Source organism: Myotis myotis, unplaced genomic scaffold (assembly GCF_014108235.1).
Source record: "Myotis myotis isolate mMyoMyo1 unplaced genomic scaffold, mMyoMyo1.p scaffold_m19_p_7, whole genome shotgun sequence".
Lineage (NCBI taxonomy): Eukaryota > Metazoa > Chordata > Mammalia > Chiroptera > Vespertilionidae > Myotis > Myotis myotis.
Window position 1 is genome coordinate 62,588,023 of NW_023416379.1, and position 26,614 is coordinate 62,614,636.

General features: G+C 38.2%; 1 protein-coding gene and 1 pseudogene across 15 annotated transcripts in view; one reads left to right on the plus strand and one right to left on the minus strand.

The window, feature by feature from the left end:
- Positions 1-26,614, minus strand: part of SENP6 (SUMO specific peptidase 6) — a 119,475-nt gene that overhangs the window by 65,858 nt on the left and 27,003 nt on the right. For 8 of the 15 annotated variants that reach the window (XM_036318374.1, XM_036318375.1, XM_036318373.1 and 5 more), the window contains exons 2-5: positions 19,338-19,431; positions 17,292-17,352; positions 3,255-3,397; positions 2,262-2,366 (exon numbers count right to left, since the gene is read on the minus strand). In XM_036318374.1, coding sequence (XP_036174267.1) covers positions 2,262-2,366; positions 3,255-3,397; positions 17,292-17,352; positions 19,338-19,431 — 403 coding nt within the window. Of the gene's footprint in view, positions 1-2,261; positions 2,369-3,254; positions 3,398-4,177; positions 4,244-17,291; positions 17,465-18,420; positions 18,534-19,337; positions 19,438-26,614 lie in introns of those variants that run through there. The other 7 variants (XM_036318385.1, XM_036318384.1, XM_036318378.1 and 4 more) reach the window with 6 other exon arrangements.
- LOC118660116 lies at positions 3,566-6,205 on the plus strand (annotated as a pseudogene).

Below are 26,614 nucleotides of genomic sequence, written 5' to 3' on the forward strand. Positions count from 1 at the left end.
AAGGAAGAAAATTGGAAAAACTCTCAATGACTTGTCTTTGAATTTTAAAATATTTTTAATGACAGGTATGCTGCAATAGGAGGTATAAGAAATGTTTATTCTATAAATAAGAATAAAAGTAGAATCTATCCTGCTGACAAAACTTTGTTTTTCTTAATGTCTCTAGTTTTTCTTCTCAAGTACTTTAACTCAGGATTGTTTCTTTAAATATAAACTAACTCAGGTTTTATTTTTTTATTTTTAAGAAACATTTTACTAGTGAATATCAGTTCCTATTAACAGAATCTAATCTTTCTAGAACATGCATGGTATAACAAGTGTGCAGACCAGGAATAAAACAAAACAAACCAATTTCCAGAATAAAGTCCGTTTTTTAACATAACCAATGAGAAAAGGGGAATTAGGAGAAGTCATAGTGTAAATAAATTCAAACTAACAAACTTCAAAAGGAGTAATAATTTTGGTTGCAGAACATATCACTAGATCATAAATTAGTATTTCAACTTAGAGCACATTTTCAGAATATCCAGAACACAGATCTTTACCAGCAGTGGAATCTATCAATGTGATCAATGTGTGAGAAAATTATACCTCTCCTTCTTCTTTCCCCCTAATTACTCTCTTTTTCTTATTTAGTCTCTTGTTTGTGCCACATGCAGGCCAGAGAGCTTGATTTATTTGTGTACTTTGTAATAAAGCAAGCCAATTTTTGGTATGTGCAGTGACTTCTCTTTCTTTTTAGTTGAATTTCCCAAATGTTTTATGTGGAAAAATATGATTAAAAACTAATATATTTTAGTAAAAACGGGTTTTCTTTACTATCCTAATACATGAGAAAGATTTAAGATTTTTTTTTTTTGTTTTTTTTTAAATTTAAATTCTTTATTGTTTAAAGTATACACGAGTCTCCTTTTTCCCCCACTGACCTCTTCCCGGCTGCCCCCACCCCCTTCCCAGAACATGCCCTCACCCCCCTACTGTCTATGTCCATTGGTTATGCTCATATGCATGCATACAAGTCCTTTGGTTGATCTCTTACCCCCTCATCTGCCTCCCCCCTGCCTTCCCTCATAGGTTGGACAGTCTGTTCGATGCTTCTGTCTCTGGTTCTTTTTGTTCATCAGCTTATGTTATTCATTATATTCCACAAATGAGTGAGATAATGTGATATTTCTCTTTCTCTGACTGGCTTATTTTGCTTAGCATAATGCTCTCCAGTTAAGATTTAAGATTTTTAAGTAAAAAATATGTTATAGAAAATCTATGTAAATAGTAAACATAACAACGGTTTATGATAGGACATTTTCTGAATGAGTAGCAGTCTAGATTAGTATTTTTAAATAATGAAGAATAGCATCTAGCATATATACCAAATCTTTAAATTTTACTAGTTATAAAAATCTTTATGTAACAATTCATAATGCAAAAAATAAAGAGATTATTTGACTGTTGGTGTCCTAGAATTTTTAGTAAACTGAAATTGACTCAGAATTGAAATTTCATAATCATTTTTGGATGGTTATGAAAAACCTCAAAAGCATTTAAAACACCAAGCTTTCCCCATTATTTCAAGATTCAAGTAGTACTTTCACAGCCAATGAGAACATCAAAATCTATTAAAACTACTAAAATACAAAATTTTCTAAAACATTTAAAACTAATATTTTGATTTACTTTGATACTATAAAATCCTATGAGCCTTATAAAGAAAGTAAGGTAATAACTGTAGTGTTACTCATCAGAGCTAAACTACCAGCTGAAGATTTCTCTGTCAAATACTGTAAGTTCCAATGTAATAAAATCAGTGTAAGTTAACTGGAATATAATGCAATAAAATGGCTTTCATTTAAAGGACCCATAGGACATACTTCAATGTGAGGTTGGGAGGGCAAGAAGAGATAGACCAAAGAATTTATATACTTGTATGTATAGTCCATGGACACGGACAATAGGGTAGTGAAGACCTGAGGAGGGTGGGTAGGGGCTGGGAGGGGGGCAGGAATGGGAGATATCTGTAATACTATCAACAATAAAAAAAGTGTATTAAAATATAATAAAAAAGATCTCTGTGATTTATTCAAAAACAAATATAAAAGAATAAAATTCTATGACATGAGTTATTTCAGAGACATGATTTTTACAAACAATAGAAATAGTAAAATTTCACAAATTTAAAAAAATGGTTTTAAAAATATAGTGAAAAAACTCCTATTAAAGGGCATAGTATATGTATACTAAACAAAGGCAATTAGAATCCTTACCTTTGAGCTGCTGTTTTTACAACTGGTGTCTGTGCGTTAGCATGATGAAAACATCTACCATCAATAACAGTTCCAGAACGTAATGATGCATTCTGTGTATTTTCACTACAAATTCAAGAAAAAAAAGAATAATTTGAACAAGGGAAAATTACATATACGTATGCAAAATAAATCCTTTAAAATCCGAGTGCATGCAGAAAACCACTTAAAAAAATGTATAAACCCAATTGGCCATGTTAAATTGTATATTAAGAGTTTTCCACTTTCTGAATTTATCTCTGAACTAGAGGCCCGGTGCATGAATTCGTGCATGGGTGGGGTCCGGCCAGCCTATCCAGATCGGGCCAGGCTGGCTGGGGGGAGCTGCAGGTGGTTGGTGGGATGGCCCTGCCCCCAATCGGTGGTGGTGGGGGGGGGGGGGTTGGGGATGGGGCGGGCCAGGAGGAGGGGCCACGGGCTGTTGGCCAGCTGGCCCTGCCCCCTAGTAAAACTCCAGGTTGAACTCCTGGTCGAACTCGAGGGGACAATTTACGTTTAGACTTTTATTATATAGGACAGGATGTTTCCAATCCAGTTTATGAAAGATGATAAACAGTAGAACCGTAGAACACTAGAATAGAAATCATGAATTCTAAATAAATGCTTAGTATTATAAGATTTCTAGTAAGTTAATTCAGATGTTTTCTGTCCTTATTCTCTATTTATAAATGAGACTATTATAAAAAGTTTTTAAACCATGAGCATTAGTTTTCTTACATGCTAATATAAAAGGTTAATTGTAAAGAAAATAATGAGTTCTAAATTCTACTTCTAATTCTGCCACTAACTAAAAAGTTACTAATCTATTATGTACCTCAGCTGCCCGCCTCTAAATTGACAAAGTAGAAATGAAATAGTGATTTTCAACCCTATTTCTGGAAGATGTAACAGCCAGTCATATCAGTAACAGTGGTTCACTAAGACAACCACTAAGAAAGGTTGAAGTGCCTTTACCTCAACTTCTTTTTGTTGCTCAACATGTTAAGTCCAATTGGGTTGCCCTTTAAAGGTTTAAAATTTTCAGACTTGTTTCGTCTTGCATATATCCTCCAAGAATCACCAGAACCAGTAGCAACAATTTCAGATTGACGATTTAACTGTAAAAAAAAAATCCATAATTTATCAACAACTATTTGAAAACCAATTTAATAAAAAGGTGGCATTAGCTATTAGGGAGGGGTGGGAAGGAGGGCAATGGCATGGATAGAAGAGTAATTCAACTATAATGCTTTTATTTCCTAAGGACAACACACACATAAAGGAACATGGGTATTTATGAAATTATTATCTTTTTTACAAATATATTTTTATTGATTTCAGACAGGAAGGGAGAGGGAGAGAGATAGAAACATCAATGATGAGAGCGTATCATTGATCAGCTATCTCCTGCATGCCCCATACTGGAGATACAGCCTGCAACCTGGGCATGTGCCCTGATCAAAAATCAAACCATGACCTCCTGGGTCAAAGGTCGATGCTCAACCACTGAGCCACGCCAGCTGGGCTAATATTATTTTCTTTTCATTTAAATATCTCCAAAGATATTTGAGAAGATTAAAAGAAAAATAGGCATGCTCTCTACAGAGCACACCTACGCCTTTCCTTACCCCAAGCCCCAGGCAGATTTCCTTTGCCTTTTTCTCTCCTAAACTCCTAGAGCCCTTCTTTTGCTTCTGTAACTTATTTTCTGAGCCTATGCAGCCCAGTTGGCTCACTTCTACTACCTCTGTAACTTTCTAAATAAACTTTCTCTTATAATAATAATAAAAAAAAAAAGTACAAAAACAGAAGGGATGAGGGTAAAGGATCTTAGCATAGCTCTTTCCCACAAGAGCAAAAAATACACATTTCCCCTACATAACAGGTCTTGCTGATACCTGTAGGAAAGCACAGCCAAATATGCCTTCTACTTCATTTCAACTTGGACAATGACTTTGGCTTCAGCATGAAAGTTTCTATATAAACACAAAACCAGAGATGTTTTCATACTTTCAAATGATAATATAAACATATCTATATCACTATTTGGGTAGATCACAATATGACAATATAATGGCCCAACAGAATGGCTCAGTGGTTGAGTGTTGACCCATGAACCAGGAAGTCACAGTTTGATTCCCGGTCAAGCACATGCCAGGGTTGAGGGCTCAATCCCCAGTAGAAGGCAAGCAGAAGGAAGCCAATCAATGATTCTCTCTTATCACTGATGTTCGTATCTTTCTCTCCCTCTCTGAAACCAATAAAAATATTTTAAAAATAAATAAAAATAAGTATTTTTTAAAAAGACCAATCTAACTTCAAAGACTATGCTTTCCCAAAATACACTGCGTAAATTTTTATAGCATTGTTTGTAGAAATATAAATATTGTTAACAAGAGGCAAAACAAGCAATGTTACTCCCCAAAAGACCGAAAATCATCAGGATGCAGAACATCTCAAATCAAAGGAACTGCCTTGGCCAGGTGTCTCAGTTGGTCCTGTACACCAAAGGTGGCAGATTTGATCCCTGGTGGGAGGCAACTAATAGATGTCTCTGTCTCTGTCTCTGTCTCTCTCTCTCACTCCTCACCTTTCCTCTAACTAAAAAAACAAAAGGAACTATACTAAAAATTCCTTTAGAAAGTTAATCCTTCCTCTTAAGAATTTTTTAGCCCGGCCAGCATGCCTCAGGAGGTCATGGTTCAATTCCAGGTCAGGGTACAGGCCTGGGTTGTGGGCTCAATCCCCAGTGGGGGCATGCAGGAGGCAGCTGATCAATGATTCTCTCATCATTGATGCTTCTATCTCCCTCTTCCTCTCCCTTCCTTTCGGAAATCAATGAACTTATATTCAAAAACAAAAAAACCTTTCTGCTAGTGGATGCCCCAAAGCAAGCATCATTGGTGTCTCCTCTCCTAAAGTCGTCAAGTCAGAGTCTCCCAAAGAGCCGGAGCAGCTGCAGAAACTATTTATCAGAGGTTTCAGCTTTGAAATAACCGATGAGAGTCTGAGGAGCTATTCTGAGCAATGGAGAACACTCACAGATTGTGGTGATGAGAGATCCAAACATCAAGCACTCCAGAGACTTTGGGTTTGTCACCTATGCCACTGTGGAGGAGGTGGATGCATCCATGAATGCAAGGCCTCACAAGATGAATGGAAAAATTGTGAAACCAAAGAGGGTGGTCTCAAGAGAAGATTCTTAAAGACCTGGTGCTCACTTACTAGTAACTGTGAAGAAGATTTTTGTCGGTGATATTAAAGACGACAATGAAGAGCATCACCTAAGAGATTATTTAGAACAGCATGGGAAAATAGAAGTGGTTAAAAACATGACTGACCAAGGCACTGGCAAAAAGAAAGGCTTTGCTTTTGTAACCTTTGATGACTATGACTCTAGACAAGATTGTCACTCAAAAATACCACACTGTGAATGGCCACAACTGTGAAGTAAGGAAAGCACTATCTAAGCAAGAGATGGCCAGCGCTTCATCCAGCCAGAGCTCAAAGTGGTCCTATAAACATTGAAAGTGGTCATAGAGGTGGTTTTAGTGGGAATGACAATTTTGTTCATAGAGGAAACTTCAGTGGTCAAGGTGGCTTTTGTGGCAGCCATGATGGTGATGGATATGGTGGCAGCGGGGATGACTATAATAGATTTAGTAATGATGGAAGCAATTTGGGAGGTGGTGTAAGCTACAATGAGTTTGGCAATTACAACAATCAGTCTCCAAATTTTGGGCCTATGAAAGGAGGAAACTTTGGAGGCAGAAGCTGTGGCTCCTATTGTGGTGGAGGCTAATACCACAAAACCAAGGTAGCTACGGTGGTTACAGCAGTAGCTACGTCTGTGGCAGGAGGTTTTAATTACTGTCAGGAAACAAAGCTTAGCAGGAGAGGAGAGCCAGAGAAGTGACAGGGAAGGTACAGATTACAGCAGATTTGTGAACTAAACCAGGCACAGTGGTGATAGGGCCTAGCTGCTATAAAGAAGACATGTGTTAGACAATACTCATGTGAATGGGCAAAAAACTAGAGGACTGTATTTGTGACTAATTGTATAACAGGTTATTTTAATTTCTGTTCTGTAGAAAGTGTAAAGCAGTCCTCGCCAGTTTGGCTCAGTGGATAGAGTTGGCCTGCGGACTGAAAGACCCCAGGATCGATTCTGGTCAAGGGCGCATACCTCTGTTACATGCTCATCCCTGGCGCTGGTCGCAGTGCTTGCTGGAGGCAACCAAATTAATGTGTCTCTCTAACACCGATGTTTCTATCTCTCTGTCTCTTCCCCTCCCTTCCACTCTAAAAATCAATGGAAAAATACCCTCAGGTATGACTAAAAAAAGAGTGTAAAGCATTCCAACAAAAAATTTTAATATAAATTTTTTTGCACCCATGCTGTTGATTGCTAAATGTAATAGTCTGATCATGACTCTGAATAAGTGTGTCTTAAAAAAAAAAAATGTGCTCAAACCTCAGAGGGAAGGTAGGGGAGGGTGGGGGTAAGGGGGAGAGATCAACCAAAAAACTTATATGCAAGCATATAGGCCTAATCAACAGACATGGACAACAGGGGGGTGAGGGCACGAGTGGGGGGGGATAGGGGGTAATGTGGGGATAAGGACACATATGTAATAACTTAATCAATAAAAAAATAAAATAAAATGTGCTGTGTAAAGTTAGTCTGCTCTGAAGCATCTTTGTAAATTACCCCAACAGTGTGAAGTTAGAATTCCTTCAGGGTGATGCTGGGTTCCATTTGAAATTTATTTACAACCTGCTTGGGCACAGAGCATTGTCTTCAGAAACTTTGGTGCAGTTGAATTGACAAGTTATTGTGCTGTGATCTGGAATTCACCATTAAAAGGGTCACCCAAGCAGAGTCATGTAGTTTATTTGGTTATTAATGATTGTTGGCACAGACTATACAATATATCTAAATTGAATTACAGTACCAGGTAAAATTATACATGGGTATGAGGTTTGTGATCATCCATTATCATGTGTAATCAATAAACAATTTAATAACCTCCTGAATGACAAAAAAAAAACAAACAAAAACCCACAAAGAATTGTTTCAACTAGCCCTGCTGGTATGGCTCAGTTGGTTGAACATCATCCCATGCACCAAAAGGTCACTGGTTCGATTCTCAGTCAGGGAATAGTGAAATAGTGTCATGAAATAGTATTCTTTTGATTTAACCACTCAAAAAATGTAAAAACTGTTTCAGTTCATAGACCATAGATTACAGATTGGATATAGTCTGTGAGCTTTGGTTTGCCAACCCCTGTATTATAACATTAATCATTAAGTAACTAATGAGAGTAGCCAGTTACTAGAATTTAAGCTCCACAGGAACAAGAAGCTTGTCTGTTTTTCTCCCTAGCACTTAGAATACTATGCTCAATACATATCTGCTGCATGAATACACATTTCATTGGGGCAGCGAAATGTGCAAAAATTGTCAATATGTGGTATCTTCGACACAATCGTCACACACCACATAGTGAATTTAACTAAAAAACAAGTATTCAGGAAATTTAGCAACTAAGAACTTCAGGTAATAAAACCTAAAAGAATCTACTAAATTATTAGAGACATTAAAGGCATTTAAGTTCATATATATATATATATATTTCTTAAATGATTTCAGAGAGAGGGAGGGAGAGAGAGAGAGAGAGAAATATCAATGGTGAGAGAGAATCACTGATAGGCTGCTTTCTGCATGCCCCACACTGGGGATCGAGCCCATAATCCAGGCATGTGCCCTGAAAGGGAATCAAACTGTGACCTCCTGGTTCATGGGTTGATGCTCAGCCACTGAGCCATGCCAGCTGGGTGGCATTTAAAAGTTCTTAAAACAAAAAGGGAAACAGTAAATAATTATTTAAAAAAAGAAAAATTTGAAAGAGAACCAACAGAAGTTCTACAAATGATGTCATTGAAATGTTTTAAAATACATATATGTATAGATTAAATGGCAGATTAATTATAGCTGAATATAAAAGTTAGTAAATTAGAAGATACCTCGCCGAAACCGGTTTGGCTCAGTGGATAGAGCATTGGCCTGCGGACTGAGAGGTCCCGGGTTCGATTCCGGTCGGGGGCATGTACCTGGGTTGTGGGCACATCCCCAGTGGGAGGTGTGCAGGAGGCAACTGATCGATGTTTCTCTCTCATCGATGTTTCTAACTATCTCTCTCCCTTCCTCTCTGTAAAAAATCAGTAAAATATATTTTTTTAAAAAAAGAAGATACCTCTGAGAAAATGACCTAGAATATTGTACAAGGATCGTTTCTTTCTCTGCTCTTTATCCTTTTTTTTATTTCATATGTAAAATACAGGTTAAAGAATATGGGAAAAAAAATGATCTTAATATGTTGAATAAAAGTCCCAGAAAGAATAAAGGGGAAAGGTAATAGCCACAAAGACAATAGCTAAAATATTTTCAGAACTAATAAAAGACATATATTCTAAAGAGGCACAATGAAACTATAGAAACCCAACAACCAAGAGGTTATTCTGTGAGAGAGAAGGGGAAGAATACCAAGACACTGAACTAAAATAAAGGCTTTCTCCTAATTCCATGTTCATTTTCAAATGGAGAAAAGGAGTTATATTAGTTTAAAGCAATGATCCATATGGACCTATAGATGACGTATAAGCCACAGTGAATTTATAACACACACACACACCCCCCCTCACTCCCCAATAAACAAAAGACTTTAGGAAAGGATAAATAGGCATGAATAGTTTTAAGAAAATCAGCTCCTAAGTCCTCAATCTCCATTTTAGAAAAGAGGCATCATACAATTATCTCCTTCCCCCATCTTCCCTTTTAAAATAGACCTTTTTCCACTTTACAAAACAAAGACATAATCCTCACAACTTGTATTAGAATCTAATAACCTCCAGAAAGCAACTATTTGAAATATTAGTATATGAAATCTCTTTTGGCACATAAAATAGTAGTAGCGCTTCATATCTTTCCCTGTTTTATATATATTTCTATTAAAGGTGAACCATGAGTTAGAAACTGGGTATTCTGAACCAAAGTAGGATTTTCTTAATTCAGCTATGCTGCAAAATGGAAAAGCAAAAGTAATGAAAATTTACATTTATGATCTTTGTATCTTCTACTCCAATCTTTTTCAAGAAAAGCAATGCCCCAACGAAAATATCAAGTGAGAACAACTCAAGAAAAGCATAAATTTTAAAAAAGACTGAAATTGCCCTGGCCCCTGTATCTCAGCTGATTGGGCCTTGCCCCTGTGCACAGAAAGGTGGCTGGTTGGATTCCAGGCTAGGTTTCTGGCTTAGTCCCCAATAAAGGGCTTGCAGGAGGCAGTCGATGGATGTTAGGCTTTCACATCAATGTTTCTCTATTCTCTCTTCCTTTCTCTCTCAAAATCAATGAAAATTTTAAAATAAATTAAATTTTTAAAAAACTGAAATCTGCCGTGACTTACTATAACTAGGTAACAAACTCAGATCAAAAGCAAGGCCATATTTTTCTGCCTTAGGATTCTGAAGTGAAATGGTTGTCATGATGATGAAATTAACATGTATATTTGAAATAAAAAATGAAAACAAACTTTTATAGATAAATATTACATGATTTAATTGACTGGCTACTGTGTGAACTGATGTTGTCAAGTAAGTTCTATGCATGGACTAAACAAATTAAATATACAGGTCCAAGTTTTAAAGAAAATACATAAACCAAAAATTATAAAATTTTTTACAAAAAATATTGTATTAGTAAAGGCACCCTGAATTTAACAATAATTAAAATTTGCAATGACCTCAAAGTATCTGGTTAAAAATACGATCTAAAAGTAACAAGTATATTACTAGCCACTTCTTGAGTCTTGAAAAAGTCTTTTCAGTATATTTCACCCAAATTCATAAAGACAATGACTCTTAATTACAATTTTTAACTTTTTAAATGTTAGATTGTTAGGTGATTTTTGGTAATTAACTCAAAAGGAAAGAACTGAATGATAATACTATAGCAAAACCCTTTCCCTACTCATTATATGACCAAGATTTCACAGTACTTATATATATACAAAAACACACAAAAAGTTTAAAAAATTGCGGCTGAAAGTTTTATTTTAGCAATAAATAATATTTATTCATGGATATGTGAACTAAATGAATCAGAGATCAGTTCATCTGTTTTAAGAGATATACAGTAGGGCCTTGACTTACGAGTTTAATTCGTTCCGTGACGGAGCTCGTAACTCAAATTACTCGTATGTCAAATCAATTGTGAACGAGTGAGACACGTGATGCTGGGCTGATATTGTGGCGTTCACTGTGATGTTCGCTGCGCCAACTAGCGGTGGAGTATCTGAAGCTGGCTCGTAACCTGAATTTTAGCTCGCAACTCAAAGCAAAAAATTGGCTTAGAGACGGCTCATATCTCGAAAAACTCATTAGTCGGGACACTCGTAAGTCAAGACCCCACTGTATTTCTAAAATAATTATATGCAATATGTTTAATAATTGTTAATATCTGTAATATAATTTTGGATTAAATATTTATTAATAACTATAAAGATAACTCAATCCACTAAAAAAAGAATCATTTAGTGACATTATTTAATGTTAAATTAAAAAATAGTTAAATTATCTCTTTATTAAAGTATAATAGGATGTTAAAATCTTTCTCTCCCATAAAAATATATCATATGAAGTTAAAATAGATACGTAAAGTCAAAATCCTGTGAGAAATTGAAAGAAAATATGAATTTAAGAAGAAAAAGGCACAATATTTTCAACTTAAAGAGGATATACTACACTTTAAAAAATATTTTTAAAATAGATGTTTCTGAGTATGAATTCATAATTATCTTTAGATATCACTGGATATATATATATAAGTGTCAAACTGGTTTTATTTGAAAATATCAATATTTATATCTTTGAAAATGTGTAATAAGGCATATACTTAATTAAAAGCTTAAGGGAATCTCAAGCAATAAAAAATCAAAGACCAACGTCATAGAAGTTAGTGATGGAACACTTTTATTTTTCTCCAAAGCTCACTATTTCAATGTCCACCTGAAGAATCTAACAGCAGCATTCTAAGAAATTGCAATGTTAAAATAAAAGTTAGAGAAAACTGCAATGTGACAAACCTTCTAGTTTTTCAGTGTAATTTTAAATTCCCTAAATCATGACAAACATGTTTTGGAGAAAAACCTCTACAAAGATGGAGAAAGTAAATTTAAAAGTTCCTAAAATCTATTCAACTGCTAAGTATGGGAAATACTTAAGAGGGTGCTATGCCAGACTGTCAAAAATTTAAGTTTGACCACATACTCTCCAAGGTTGCAGGAAACAGTAACTCACATATATTAAGGATAAATTAAGTATAAATCACGTATAAGAAAATTAGAACTGTATCTGACCTGATACAGCAGCTCTACCTCTATATTCATCCTACAGATATACTGGTGTGTGGGTAAAATTACCCACACAGGAACTTGCATATATTACTGCCGGGAGCCGGTCCATCCTTGCTATTTCAAGGGACCTGGCATATATGGCATACTGTTCTTAATACGTTTGCTCACCTTCTTGGCACTGTGTTTTAACCAAGGTCACCTCTCTGAGAAAGGTTGTTTCCCCAGGTAGGGATTTTCCCCTGAAGTTAGGGAGGGGATAAAACCCCTTAACTAAGTGCCAGGCGGGTAATTAATCACTTTAACTACGAACAATCATGCTTAAGCTACATAATCTTTACTCCCTGGAATGGAGATAAGAAACGCCCTAACCTTTGGAATAGAGATTGATAGGATTGGAATCAACTGGTATAAATACAGATGTAACAAGACAACAGGACACAGAACCTAGACACAGAACCTACACAGAACCTAGAGACAGAAGAACTTCGCTGGAGAGAACATGGCAAAAGATCCTGGACAGAAACTGGCCACAGAACCTAGAGACAGAACCTAGCGAGAGAACCTGGCTGAAGAACCTAGAGACAAAACCTGGCTACAGAACCTGGATAGAACATGGCAAGAGAACCTGGCTAGAACCTGGCTAGAATCTGGTGACTGAACCTGGCTGGAGAACCTAGCAAGAGAACATGGACACAGAACCTGGCTGCAGATCCTAACCAGAACTTCACTGGAGATACTGACCAGAACTTGGCTAGAGATTCTGGCTAGGCTGCTGATCAACTGAACGCTGTCTCCGTGTCATTCCTTCTTCGCTGACTCCGTCCACACCTTTGGGGACCCCTGGACCTGCTGGGGTTGGACACCAGCATATTACTATTTGAATGGCAAGTGTTAACTCTTATGAATGAGGCATTTGGCAATATCTAGCCAAATTACCTGTAAATTTACCCTCTGAAATCTCCACTGTAATTCCAGTAATTTATCCTGAAAAAAAACCTGTAAAAATATGAAAAGATATAAGTTCAAGGCTTTACTAAAGCACTAGCTATAATAGCAAAAGATTGGAAAAAACCCCTGCTTATCAAGTGATGGTACATCAATCTATGCTACACCCATTCACTGGAGCATTAGGTAGCAACAAATGAGAAATCTCTAAATATTTTGCTGTAGAGACTGACCTACAGTTCATAATGTTAAGTAAACAAAAAATTGAGGTGCCAAACAGTGTAGCCATTTTCTCTAAGAAGAGTGGTATATTCTTATAATAAACACACACAAAAAAACAAAGCAGGAGAACCAAGATGGCGGCATAGGTTAACGCCGGAGTTTGCTGCCTTGAACAACTACTTCAAAAGTGAAACTAAAAAATGGAACAGACATCACCCAGAATCACAGGAACGCTGGCTGAGTGGAAGTCCTACAACTAGGAGGAAAGAGAAACGCATACGGACACTCAGAGGAGGCGCAGTGCTGAAGTCAAATTCTGAGGTACGGAGTGCGCGGAGCGGGCTGGCGGCGGAGGGCGCGGTTGACGTTTTCAATCGGGAGGGAGTCACAGACTCTGAGCTCCAGATACAGGCGAGTCTTTAGGGACCCAGACTCAAACGGGAGAAGCGGGACTGTCTGGCTTCAGTCAGAGCGAGTGCAGCTTTCTCTCTGAGGTGTGCAGCGGTTGCTGGGACTCAGAGAGGCAGAGCCCCTGGGGACAGGACTGAGAGCCGCCATAACTGCTCTCTCCGGCCCACCCTGTTGATCCTGTGAGACCCGCCCCACCCAAGCCCTGCACACAGGCATTTGCCGGATAGCCTCAGGCAAAGGCTAGATTAGCACCTCCCTAGAGGACAGAAGTTCTCTCACTGCAGACACAGCTGATTCTCATAGCCACTTGCCCTGGTGGTCAAACCCTCCCTGGTATTAGCTACAACAATCAAGGTTTAACTATAAGACTGCGCACAAAGACCACTAGGGGGTGCACCAAGGAAGCATAACAAAATGCGGAGACAAAGAAACAGGACAAAATTGTCAATGGAAGATATAGAGTTCAGAACCACACTTTTAAGGTCTCTCAAGAACTGTTTAGAAGCCGCCGATAAACTTAATGAGATCTACAAGAAAACTAATGAGACCCTCGATGTTATATTGGGGAACCAACTAGAAATTAAGCATACACGGACTGAAATAACGAATATTATACAGACTCCCGACAGCAGACCAGAGGAGCGCAAGAATCAAGTCAATGATTTGAAATGCGAGGAAGCAAAAAACACCCAACCGGAAAAGCAAAATGAAAAAAGAATCCAAAAATGCGAGGATAGTGTAAGGAGCCTCTGGGACAGCTTCAAGCGTACCAACATCAGAATTATAGGGGTGCCAGAAGATGAGAGAGAGCAAGATATTGAAAACCTATTTGAAGAAATAATGACAGAAAACTTCCCCCACCTGGTGAAAGAAATGGACTTACAGGTCCAAGAAGCGCGGAGAACCCCAAACAAAAGGAATCCAAAGAGGACCACACCAAGACACATCATAATTAAAATGCCAAGAGCAAAAGATAAAGAGAGAATCTTAAAAACAGCAAGAGAAAGAAACTCAGTTACCTACAAGGGAATACCCATACGACTGTCAGCTGATTTCTCAACAGAAACTTTGCAGGCCAGAAGGGAGTGGCAAGAAATATTCAAAGTGATGAATACCAAGAACCTACAACCAAGATTACTTTATCCAGCAAAGCTATCATTCAGAATTGAAGGTCAGATAAAGAGCTTCACAGATAAGGAAAAGCTAAAGGAGTTCATCACCACCAAACCAGGATTATATGAAATGCTGAAAGGTATCCTTTAAGAAGAGGAAGAGGAAGAAAAAGGTAAAGATACAAATTATGAACAAAAAATATGCATCTATCAACAAGTGAATCTAAGAAACAAGTGAATAAATAATCTGATGAACAGAATGAACTGGTGATTATAATAGAATCAGGGACATAGAAAGGGAATGGACTGACAATTCTTGGGGGAGAAAGGGGTGTGGGAGATGCAGGAAGAGACTGGACAAAAATTGTGCACCTATGGATGAGGACAGTGGGTGGGGAGTGAGGGTGGAGGGTGGGGCGGGAACTGGGAGGAGGGGAGTTATGGGGGGGGGGAAAGAGGAACAAATGTAATAAGCTGAACAATAAAGATTTAATAATAATAAAAAAAAAAGAACAGGAACAAGACAGAAATGCCCACTTTAACCACTCCTGTTCGACATAGTATAGGAAGTGCTAGGTATAGTGATCAGACATGAAGAAGAAATAAAAGGCATCCAAATGGGAAAAAAACAAAAAAAACAACAACAAAGCAAAACGATAATGGAAGGTTAAACTTCAATAGGTTACCTCGAGATGAAAGAGAGAGGATGGAGGAAATCAGGACAAAAGCTAGACTTCGCTGAATAAAACTTTTGTAGATTTGACTTTGGAACCATGTGAATAATTTTTTCATAAGTATAAAACAAATTAATTTATTTTAAAAAGCAATTCCTCAAAATAAAAAACAAAGCTAAAAAATGAAACAAGGCATGGCTCAGTGGTTGAGCATCAATCTATGAACCAGGAAGTCACAGTTTGATTCCCAGTTACTGACAGTACAGGCCGGTTGTGGGCTCAGTCCCCAGTGGGGGGCATGCAAGAGGCAGTCCATCAATGATTCTCTCTCATCAATAATGTTTCTATGTCGCCCTCTCCTTTCCTGTCCGAAGTCAATAAAAATATTTTAAAAAAACCCATTCTCATCTAGCTGGTGGAATTACCAACCAGGAATAAATAATTTCAAAACAGTAATTTAAATATACATTCCTAGTGTAATATACCTGGTGGTGTCATCAAACAACAACAAAGGAACAGGATTAAAAAAACTTAAGTCGTTTTATTAGTAATTATATTTTAACTAGAGGCCCGATCATTGAAACTCGTGCAAGAGTAGGCCTTGCAGCTGCTGACAACGTCTTCCCTCTGGTACCCGGGACCCGGGCTTCCCTCATAGCCCGGCTTTGTCCAGAAGGATAGAAGGACATCCGGTCTAAGTAGCATATTACACTTTTATTATACATTGGTATTGTGAAATTATTTAATGTACCTAATAGGATAAAGCAAATAAGTAATTAAGTTATCATCATTAGGAACTAAGACACTAAACCCAAGATACATATTTAACAACGTAAGAAAATACATTTTCTCCAAGGCAACAACACCAAAAGCAAAGACAAAAGAAAAAAACTGGTTTAAGATATTAGCAACTAGTATCAAAGCAATGAGCCAGTATCTCCAAAAAACGGTATATCATCAAACCTAAGACCTTCTAAGATGCATAATTATTGTATGTACTAATATGCAAAGAAACTTTTGAAATTAAACCATGTCATGAAATTATAATATGCACCTAGACAAATTTCAGATGTCAAAATGTGAAAAAATGTGTATCTCAGACTCAATATAAACAGAATTCCTATGAATCAATAATACCCTAAAGACCAAATAGAAAAATGGGCAAAGGATATTAACTGACAGTTACCCAAAGAAAATAAATGGACTACATATATGAAATGTGTTCAACCTCATTCATGAAGAAAGAAATAAGATATTATTTTTCACTGGCATAAATCAAAAAGTTGATAACACTGTAACGAAAGTTTGAAGAAATAGGCACTCTCAGATATTGCTGATAAATTAAGTATAAGTCAGGTATAAGAAAATTAGAAATATATCTGACCTAATACAGCAGCTCTCCTTCTATATACATCCTACAGATATACCTGTATGTGGGAAAAATTACCCAGAAGGCTAACTTACTCAAAATTATTTGGGGAAGGGCAGTAGATAAACACCATAAATGTGGTGGTATCTATACTAATGAAAGGGTAATATGCTAATTAGATCAGGTTGACCGGCTGACTTCCTTCCGGACAAAGCCATGGTGGTGGGGGGCTGAGGCAGAGGCAGTTAGGGGTGATCAGGCCAGAAGGGGATGGTCATTGGGGGAAACCAGGCCAGCAGGGGAGGGCAGTTGGGGGCATTAGGAATGCAGGCAAATGAGTGGTTAGGAGTCAGTGGTCCTGGATTGCGAGAGGGATGTCTGACCCCTGTGGGATTGTGCCTAAACCGGCAGTCAGACATCCCCTGAGGGATCCCGGAATGGAGATGGTGCAGTCCGGGCTAAAGGACACCCCCCACCCCCACCCCCACCCCGTGCGCGAATTTCGTGCACCGGGCCTCTAGTTGAATAGCAGTACATCATAAAATGAAATGGTACATTGGAAAGAACGAAGATACTCTTAATAAACGCTCACGGATGGTCTTCAGACATAATCATTTTTAGATTAGAAAAAGTATGTATAGGATACTACCAATTATGTAAGTGTAAGGAGGTGAGACAAGAATATTGTTTTAACACATAAATATCTGATAGGAAAAACAAGAAACTGGGAACATCATTTGCCTCTGGGATAGGAAAGAGAGAGGTTGGGACTTAATTTAAAATGTTAACATTTTCTTTTGAAATATTCATTTTTAGTATATAACCTAAAAATGTTTTTTAAATTTAAAAAAGCAACACTTGCCTTTTTTCCTTTTGAGGTTTCAGAATCCTCATCTTCATCTACACTGAGTAGATTTGCCTCACTGCATATAAAATAAGGGAGGAAGAAACCTTAAATGGCAATTATGAACCATACATTAAATTCAGTTTTATCCTCTTTGTTCATCTAATAATTCAGGGATCAGCAAACTTTTTCTGTAAAGGGCAATAGAATAAATATTTTAGGCTTTGTAGACCATACTATCATCATATCAACCACTCATCTTTTCCATTATAGTATAAAAGCCATCATAGATTACTAGTATATGTGTAGTTGTGTTCCAATAAAACGATTCACAAAAATCAAGTGGTGGGCCAGATTGGGCCTGTGAAGCATCATGGTTTGTTGATCCCCACCATAAATGAATAAAATATTTGTCATCTTATATACGAATTTCATATATGGTCACTCATTTTTATTTTCTGTCTTGGATTTAAAATTAGGGGGAAAGGACAGAGAAACAAACTGGTAGAAAACTTTAGCTAATGAAAAGAAACAGTATTACCACAGTAAAATAGCTATACCTCTACCACTTTGAAAGAAATATCAACTCTTCACTGAGAGTCACTGGCCTGAGATTTTTAAAAATCAGACTAATACATCTATTAATAAACAGTTCATGTTAATATCAACTTGTTCAAAAAGCAAGAGCCACTGAGGATCCACTTATAATGAGGAACCAAAGAGTATGATTCATAAATGAAACATATGGGACAGGTAGCACCTTAAACGACAATTTCTTACATATCCATGACAAATCTTTTCACAGATGAACTCAAAATACACCCTTGTGAAGGCAACTCTATAAGCTATTTTCAGTAAAAACCTAACTATTTATAGTAAAAATGTAAAATGTTTGTTTCATTACTGCTTATATATGTCCCAACTTTTTTAATGCTAAAAATTCTCTCCTTCCACACACTTTACAAAAACGTTTTTAAAATGATATACTTTCTACTCAATTTAATTTCAGATTTAGTTCCAATTTTTCAAAATGTCTGTCTTTGTTACAGTACCTATGTACTAAATGTCTCTAACAAAAACTATTTTAAATTGAAAAATAGTCAGAAATAAAAGACCATAAGATATCAATTTTAACTGAGAAACTTACCAGTTCTAAGCTCTCCTTCAAATAAAACTTCACTTCAGTTCAATAGCACATAGGTGAAGGCACATAAAATGGCAATGATGAATGGAGCTGTTGCCCAAAAAGAAGTGAAGCACCTACAATATTTAGCCAATATACTCTGAATGGCTTCTTGTGTAAAATTTCTAAAACATATTTAAAGTTTTGGTAGAACTTGGTGTATATATTAGTGTTTCTCTAAATTTGCTATTTGTTCTGGTTAAGGGAAAAATCAGATCAATAAACCAAGAAACTATAGCAATGCTGAATCTGTAATACAAATTCTGCATGATGCAAAAGGTTCTATTAAAACCAGTATTTGAAATTTTTCACAGAAGTAATTCCAAGTACATTAACAAATATAATGAACACTTTGCTTAGCTTCTGTCTGGGTCAACACCTGTGTTCCTGTGTTTATCATTTATAGTGTTTCTGCTCTCTCTGGTGATAATCTGATCTAAGATGGACAGGTTGTGAGGGGTAACTGGGAAGAAAGTTACTACAGATTCTAAACTTTCATACAAAATTCTGAGGTCTTAATCTAGATTCACTTACTTACTCAAGATAAATGGTAGCTTTTCAAATCACTGAACAGAATCCCATGTTTATTTATTTTTACCAAGGAACAATTATTTAGTTGGAAATCTGTAGTATGATTGATATTTAATCATAAGGTTATACATGTTACATGCACTTATTTATACATTTCAAAAGATAAATACAACATAAAATTATTTACCAATAAAGAACTGCTTTTTCTTCATTGATGCAATTATAAAAGAGTTCAATATTTCCTTAAGAATACAATACTCTTAAAAATATTTCCATAGCAAACAATTTATATTATTTTTCTAATGAAAAGTTTCATTCTTATAAAATATCTGAGGGGGAAAAAATCTTACTCTTTATCTGTATCTCCTTCACTTTCTTCTCCATGATCAAAGCTCCAATTATTTTTAAAACCTCCATCTCTCCTAGATTCGGATCTAGTCAAAGCTGAAATAAAAACAGAGATAAATATTAATAGAGATATCTAATATAATAAAAGAGAAACATGCAAACTGACCACACCTCAACTACGCCCCAAGCCATGCCCACCAGCCAATCAGAGCAATTACATGCAAATTAACCCAACCAAGATGGTGGCCAGCAGCCACAGAGCTGGAGCAAGCAGGCTTGGTTGCCCCGGCGATGGAGGAAGCCAAGCTTCCTGCCAGCCCGGACGGCCCTGAGGTCTGCTCAAGGCAACAAAGTTTCAATTGTAGAAGCTAAATAAATCCCCGATACCTGCTTCCAGCCAGCCTCTACTGGGAGCTTGGGTGGCCAGGGGCTTGGCCAGCCTGCAAACAGCCATCAGCCCCTCACCCAGGCTGGCCAGGCACCACTGCAGGACCCCCACCCTGATCCGGGACACTCTTCAGGGCAAACCAGCCGGCCCCCACCCATGCACCAGGCCTCTATCCTATATAATAAAAGGGTAATATGCAAATTGACCCTAACAGAAGAATGACTGGTCACTATGACGCACACTGACCACCAGGGGGCAGACAATGCAGAAGCTGCCTCCTGGTGGTCAGTGCACTCCAACAGGGGGAGCTCTGCTAAGCCACAAGCCAGGCTGACGGCTGCCAGTACAGCGGTGGTGGCATGAGCCTCTCCTGCCTCCTCAGCAGCGCCAAGGATGTCCGACTGCAGCTTAGGCCAGCTCCCCACTGGCAAGTGGACATGCCCCGAGGGCTCCCAGGCTGCCAGAGGGATGTCTGACTGACAGCTTAGGTCCAATCACCTGGGGAGCGGGCCTAAGCCAGCAGGTGGTCATTCCCCCGAGGGGTCCCAGACTGCGAGAGGGCACAGGCTGGGCTGAGGGACACCTCCCCCCCCCCCCAGTGCACAAATTTTTGTGCACCGGGCCTCTAGTTAACTATAAAGTAAAAATGAGCATTCCCCAAGCTCTTTGTTTAGTCTAGATTTTCTTTTCACTTGAATGCCTTGATTATTGCTTATGAACACCTTATTTCCTCTAAAGAGAGAAAGAACACTTTAATGTCATCCATATGTGTGAGTTTGCTAGAAAAAGTAGCTCAAATTTGTAAAATACAATAAAAATGGGGGGGAGGCACACATGAATATGTGTGAGATATTTAAAAAAATAAACCCTGTATCTCCATAATTGATGACTGATTCTACAAATCAGTGCCTGTTAGTTTGCTTGCCTTACTTATGAGAACCATATCCAGACCACTAACTGACCTTTTCTTTACCTCCATCATCTCTGCCTTTTAACAGAAGAGAAACAAAAGATTTCTGTGTTGGCAATATGGTGAACTTGATTTATCAAAAACAACAACAAAAACCCTCCATCCATATCAGAACATCAAACAAGCTCATTATGAGTTTTAAAAATTTTGTATGTGCATGGCTGAAAACCCCTGAAGTCATAAACAACTGGTAAGTGGGAACCTGGAGAAATAAACTTCTGAAGTTGTCATTTGAAGCCATATGACAGAAGTCTGATGGCCTAGAGCCCGGTTTTTAAGATCAAGTTTAGAGTCCCAGAGCCCTGGCTGGTGTGGTTCAGGTGATTGAGCATGGTTCCATGCACCAAAAGATCGCTATGTGATTCCTAGGGTCAGAGCACATTCCAACATTTCAGGCCCAATCCCCAATAAGGAGTGTGCAAGAGTGTGTTTCTCTCACATCGACGTATCTCTCTCTCCTTCCCTCCCTCCCTCCTTCCATTTCAATCTAAAATCAATATATATATAGTTTGGGGACACGGCAAGATGAAGGGTCAGGCTGAATACCAGAATACCTGAAGGACAACACTCTGATTGGATGAACTAGGGTAAAACAAAGAAACTCACTGAAGAACTCAACAATGGGAATAATAATAATGTCCTGTCCTTGCCTCTGGATTTTAAGATTGAACTGTAGACAAAGTGTATACTCCCATGACTAGAGAATTCCTAACCATAAACTCATAATTACTCAGATTTGGGACCAAATGTTTTATAACTTACATGGCCCAGAAAAGCCCATAATTTTAAAAGTCTCACAAGATGCTCACTAAACATAAGAGAAATGCAAATCAAAACTATAATGAAATACTAGTTCGCACCCATTAGGATGGCTATTTTTTTTTAATAAAAATGAAATATAGTAAGTAGTAGTGACAAAAATGTGGAGGGACTTGAAACTTTTATGCACTACTGGTGGGAATGTAAAATGCTGCAGCCACTGTGGGAAAAGTTTGGCAGTTGCCTAAAAAGTTAAACATAAAATTACCCTATGATCCATCAACCCCACTTCTAGGTATACTAGGTGTATGGGTTAATAATGCAGATTTTTTCAATAGATGGAGTTACACATATGTTGATATATATGCGATTTGATATGTATGATACTTTGTTGTATTGACAGCAAACTTCAAAACTTCATATGTCAAATTTTCTGAAGGTGTTAACATTATAGATATTCAAACACTTAAAAATGCCGAATTTTGTGCCAAAAAAAAAGAGCATTTGCGGAAAGTTTTAATTCATGATTTTGAAGAAAAGTGCTGCTGAATACTTCAGGAAGCTTATGGTGAACATCTCCATCTCAAGATACTTGTGAACACTGGTTTAAATGCTTTAAAAGTGATGATTTCTATGTGAAAGACAAAGAACGTCCAGGTCAACTAAAAAAGTTTGAAGACCAACAATTACAAGCGTTATTGGGTGAAGATGCATGTCAAACTCAAAAACAACTTGCAGAAAGATTAAGCACTATTCAGCAAACAATTTCCAATCATTTACAAGCAATGGGAAAGACTGTAAAGGAAGGAAAATGGGTGCCACATCAACTGAACAAAAGACAAATGGAAAACCAAAAAGTCATCAGTAAAATGTTGCTTCAACGGCACGAAAGTATTTTTTTGCATCGAATTGTGACTGGCAATAAAAAGTGGATTTATTTTGAGAATCCCAAATGCATAAAATCATGGGTTGATCCGGGTCAACCATCAACATCGACTACAAGGCCAAATCACTTTGGAAAGAAGACAATGCTCTGCGTTTGGTAGGATCAGGAAGGTGTGGTGTATTTATTATGAGCTTCTAAAACCAGGTGAAACCATTAATACTGATCATTACCAACAACAAATAATCAATTTGAACCACGCTTTGACCGTGAAATGAAAAGAATGTGACAGAAGATACGGCAAAGTAATTTTGCTTCATGACGACACACCATCACACACTTCAAAACCAGTTAAAGACACGTTAAAACATCTTGCCTGCGAAGTATTAACCCACCTGCTGTATTCACCAGACCTTGCAAATTACCACTTGTCCCAATCGATGGCACATGCACTTTCTGAGCAGCACTTCAAAACATTCAAATACATGGAAAATTGGGTCTCTGAATGGTTTGCCTCAAAACAAGAAAAGTTCTACTGCAGTGGTTCTCAACCTTCCTAATGCCGCAACTCTTTAATACAGTTCCTCATGTTGTGATGACCCCCAACCATAAAATTATTTTCGTTGCTGCTTCATAACTGTAATTTTGCTACTGCTATGAATCGTAATGTAAACATGTGATATGCAGGATGTATTTTCATTGTTACAAGTTGAACATAATTAAAGCATAGTGATGAATCACAAGAAAATATGTAATTATATATGTGTTTTCCGATGGTCTTAGGTGACCCCTGTGAAAGGGTCGTTCAACCCCCAAAGGGGTAACGACCCACAGGTTGAGAATCGCTGTTCTATTGGGACTGTATCCACAAGTTACCTGAAAGATGGGGGAAATGTGTAGCTAGCGATGGACATTACTTTGAATAAAGCACTTTTGATGTTTCTCTTGAAATTACCGTGTTTTCTTTGATTACAAAATCCACATTATTAAAGTAGGTGGGATCTCAATACCAGATATCAAGCTGTATTACAAGCCACTGTTCTGAAAACAGCCTGGTACAGGCACAAGAACAGACATATAGATCAATGGAATAGAATAGAGAACCCAGAAATCGACCCAAACCACTATGCTCAATTAATATTTGACAAAGGAGGCATGAACATACAATGGAATCAAGACAGCCTCTTCAATAAATGGTGTTGGGAAAATTGGACAGATACATGCAAAAAAATCAAACTAGACCACTAACTAACATCATACACAAAAATAAACTCAAAATGGATAAAGGACTTAAACATAAGATGGGAAACCATAAAAATACTAGAGGAATCTATAGGCAGCAAAATCTCACACATATGCCAAAGCAATTTCTTCACTGATACTGCTCCTGGGGCAGCGGTCGACAAACTGTGGCTCGCGAGCCACATGCGGCTCTTTGGCTCCTTGAGTGTGGCTCTTCCACAAAATACCGACTCCTGCGAATGGGCCACGAAGTTTCAATCGCACTGTACGTGCGCGCCCGCACGTGGTATTTTGTAGAAGAGCCACACTCAAGGGGCCAAAGAGCGGCATGTGGCTCGCGAGCCACAGTTTAATGACCACGGTCCTAGGGCAATGGAAACTAAAAAGAAAATAAACAAATGGGACTACATCAAAATAAAAAGCTTTTGCACAGCAAAGGAAACCATCAACAAAACAACAAGAAAGCCCACTGCATGGGAGAACATATTTGCAAATGTTATCACCGATAAGGGTTTAATCTCCAACATTTACAGGGAACTCATACAACTTAACAGAAGATAAACAACCCAGTCAAAAAATGGGCAATGGACCTAAATAGATACTTTTCGAAAGAAGACAGAAGGCCAAAAGACATATGAAAACATGTTCAAAGTCACTAATCATCCGAGAGATACAAATCAAAATGACAATGCGGTACCATCTCACACCTGTCAGAATGGCTATCATCAACAAATCAATAAACAATAAGTGTTAGAGAGGATGCAGAGAAAAAGGAACCCTTTTGCACTGCTGGTGGGAATGCAGACTGGTGCAGCCACTGTGGAGAACAGTATGGAGTTTCCTCAAAAAACTAAAAATGGATCCAGTGATCCCACTTCTGGAATATATCCCAAGAAACTAGAAACACCAATTAGAAAGGATATATGCACTCCTATGTTCATAGTAGCACAATTCACCATAGCTAAGATTTGGAAACAGCCTAAGTGCCCATCAGTAGATGAGTGGATTAAAAAACTGTGGTACATCTACACAATGGAATACTACGCTGCGGTAAAAAAGGAGTTCTTACCATTTGCAACAGCATGGATGGAACTGGAGAGCATTATGCTAAGTGAAATAAACCAGTTAGAGAAAGATAAATATCACATGATCTCACTCATTATGGAATATAATGAACAACATAAACTGATGAACAAAAACAGATCCAGAGACAGAGAAGCATCGATGAGACCGTCAAACCTCAGAGGGAAGGTAGGGGAGGGTGGGGATAAGGGGAGAGATCAACCAAAGGACTTATATGCAAGCATATATGCCTAACCACTGGACATAGACAACAGGGGGGTAACATGGGGATAAGGATACATATGTAATAACTTAATAAAACCGATACACCTAGTATACCAAATGAATAACTGAGGGCATGGACTCTGACACTTGTACACCAATACTACAGCAGCATTATTCACAACAGCCAAAAGGTGGAAACAACCCAAATGTCCACCAACAGATTAATGGATCAACAAGTCATGTTCAGTACACACACACACACACACACAACTCATCCATAAAGGAATGAAATTCTGATACATGGTACAACATGGATGAGCCCTGAAAACATTACACTGAGTGAAATAAACCACTCAGTCAAATACTATATGATTCCACTTAAATGAGGTACCTAGAATAGGCTTCTACTCAAAAAAAGTAGAGCAGCAACAGTTAAAGGGACAGGAGAATGCAGAGTTATGTTTTAATGGATACAGTTTTTGTTTAGGATGATGAAAAAGTTCTGAAAATGGATAGCGGAGATATTTGCACATATGAACATAGTGCCAATCCACAAAACTGTACACTTAAAAATGGTTAAAATGGTAAATTTTATGTTATGTATATTTTATCAAAATAAGGGAATGTTTGTAAAGGCAAAAAACAAACAAAACTTCTAAATGACTAACATAATTCAATATAAATATTTTCTTAATATAAAAGTTAGGGGGTTAGGTATAAGATAAAGGGAAGATAAATTGTGATGGAAGGAAACTTTACTTGGTTCGGTAAACACACAATACAACATAATGATAATGTATTGTAGAACTGTACACCTGTATAATTTTATTAACCAATATCTCCCCAATAAGTTCAATAATATATATATATCTACATCTACACTAATAAGAGAAATATGCAAATTAACTATCACTCCACCACTCTGCTACACCCACAAGACACGCCCACCAGCCAATCAAGAGCTAGTATTCAAATTAACCCAACTAAGATAGTGATGGCCACAGAGCTGGAGCAAGCAGGAGGTTTGGGTTGTCCCCGGTGACGGAGGAAGCCAAGCTTCCCGCCTGCCCTGGCTGGCCTTGTGCTCCGCTCAAGGCTACAAAGTTTCAATTACAGAAAATAAATAAATCCCAGATACCTGCTTCCAGACCGCCCTGGCCTCCACTCAAGGAGGTGCTGAAAAAAAAAGAAAAGAAAAAAAGGAGAGGCTGGGAGCTTGGGGGCGTGGCCAGGCTGAAAACGGCCATCATCCCCTCACCCAGGCTGGCCAGGCACCCCAGCGGGACCCCCACCTGATCCAGGACATCCTTCAAGGCAAACCCGCTGGCCCCCACCCGTGCACCAGGCCTCTATTCTATATAAAAGGGTAATATGCAAATTGACCCTAACAGTAGAATGACCGGGAATGACTGGTCACTATGACACACACTGACCACTAGGGGGCAGACACTCAATGCAGGAGCTGTCCTCTGGTGTTCAGTGCGCTCCCACAGGGGGAGCTCTGCTCAGCCACAAGTCAGGCTGACGGCTGCCAGCACAGCAGTGTTGGCGGGAGCCTCTCCCACCTCCTCAGCAGCGCTAAGGATGTCTGACTGCAGCTTAGGCCTGCTCCCCGCTGGCAAGTGGACATCCCCCGAGGACTCCCAGGCTGCCAGAGGGATGTCTGACTGCCAGCTTAGGCCCAATCCCCCTCCCCCGGGAGCAGGCCTAAGCGAGCAGGTGGACATCCCCCAAGGTGTCCCAGACTGCG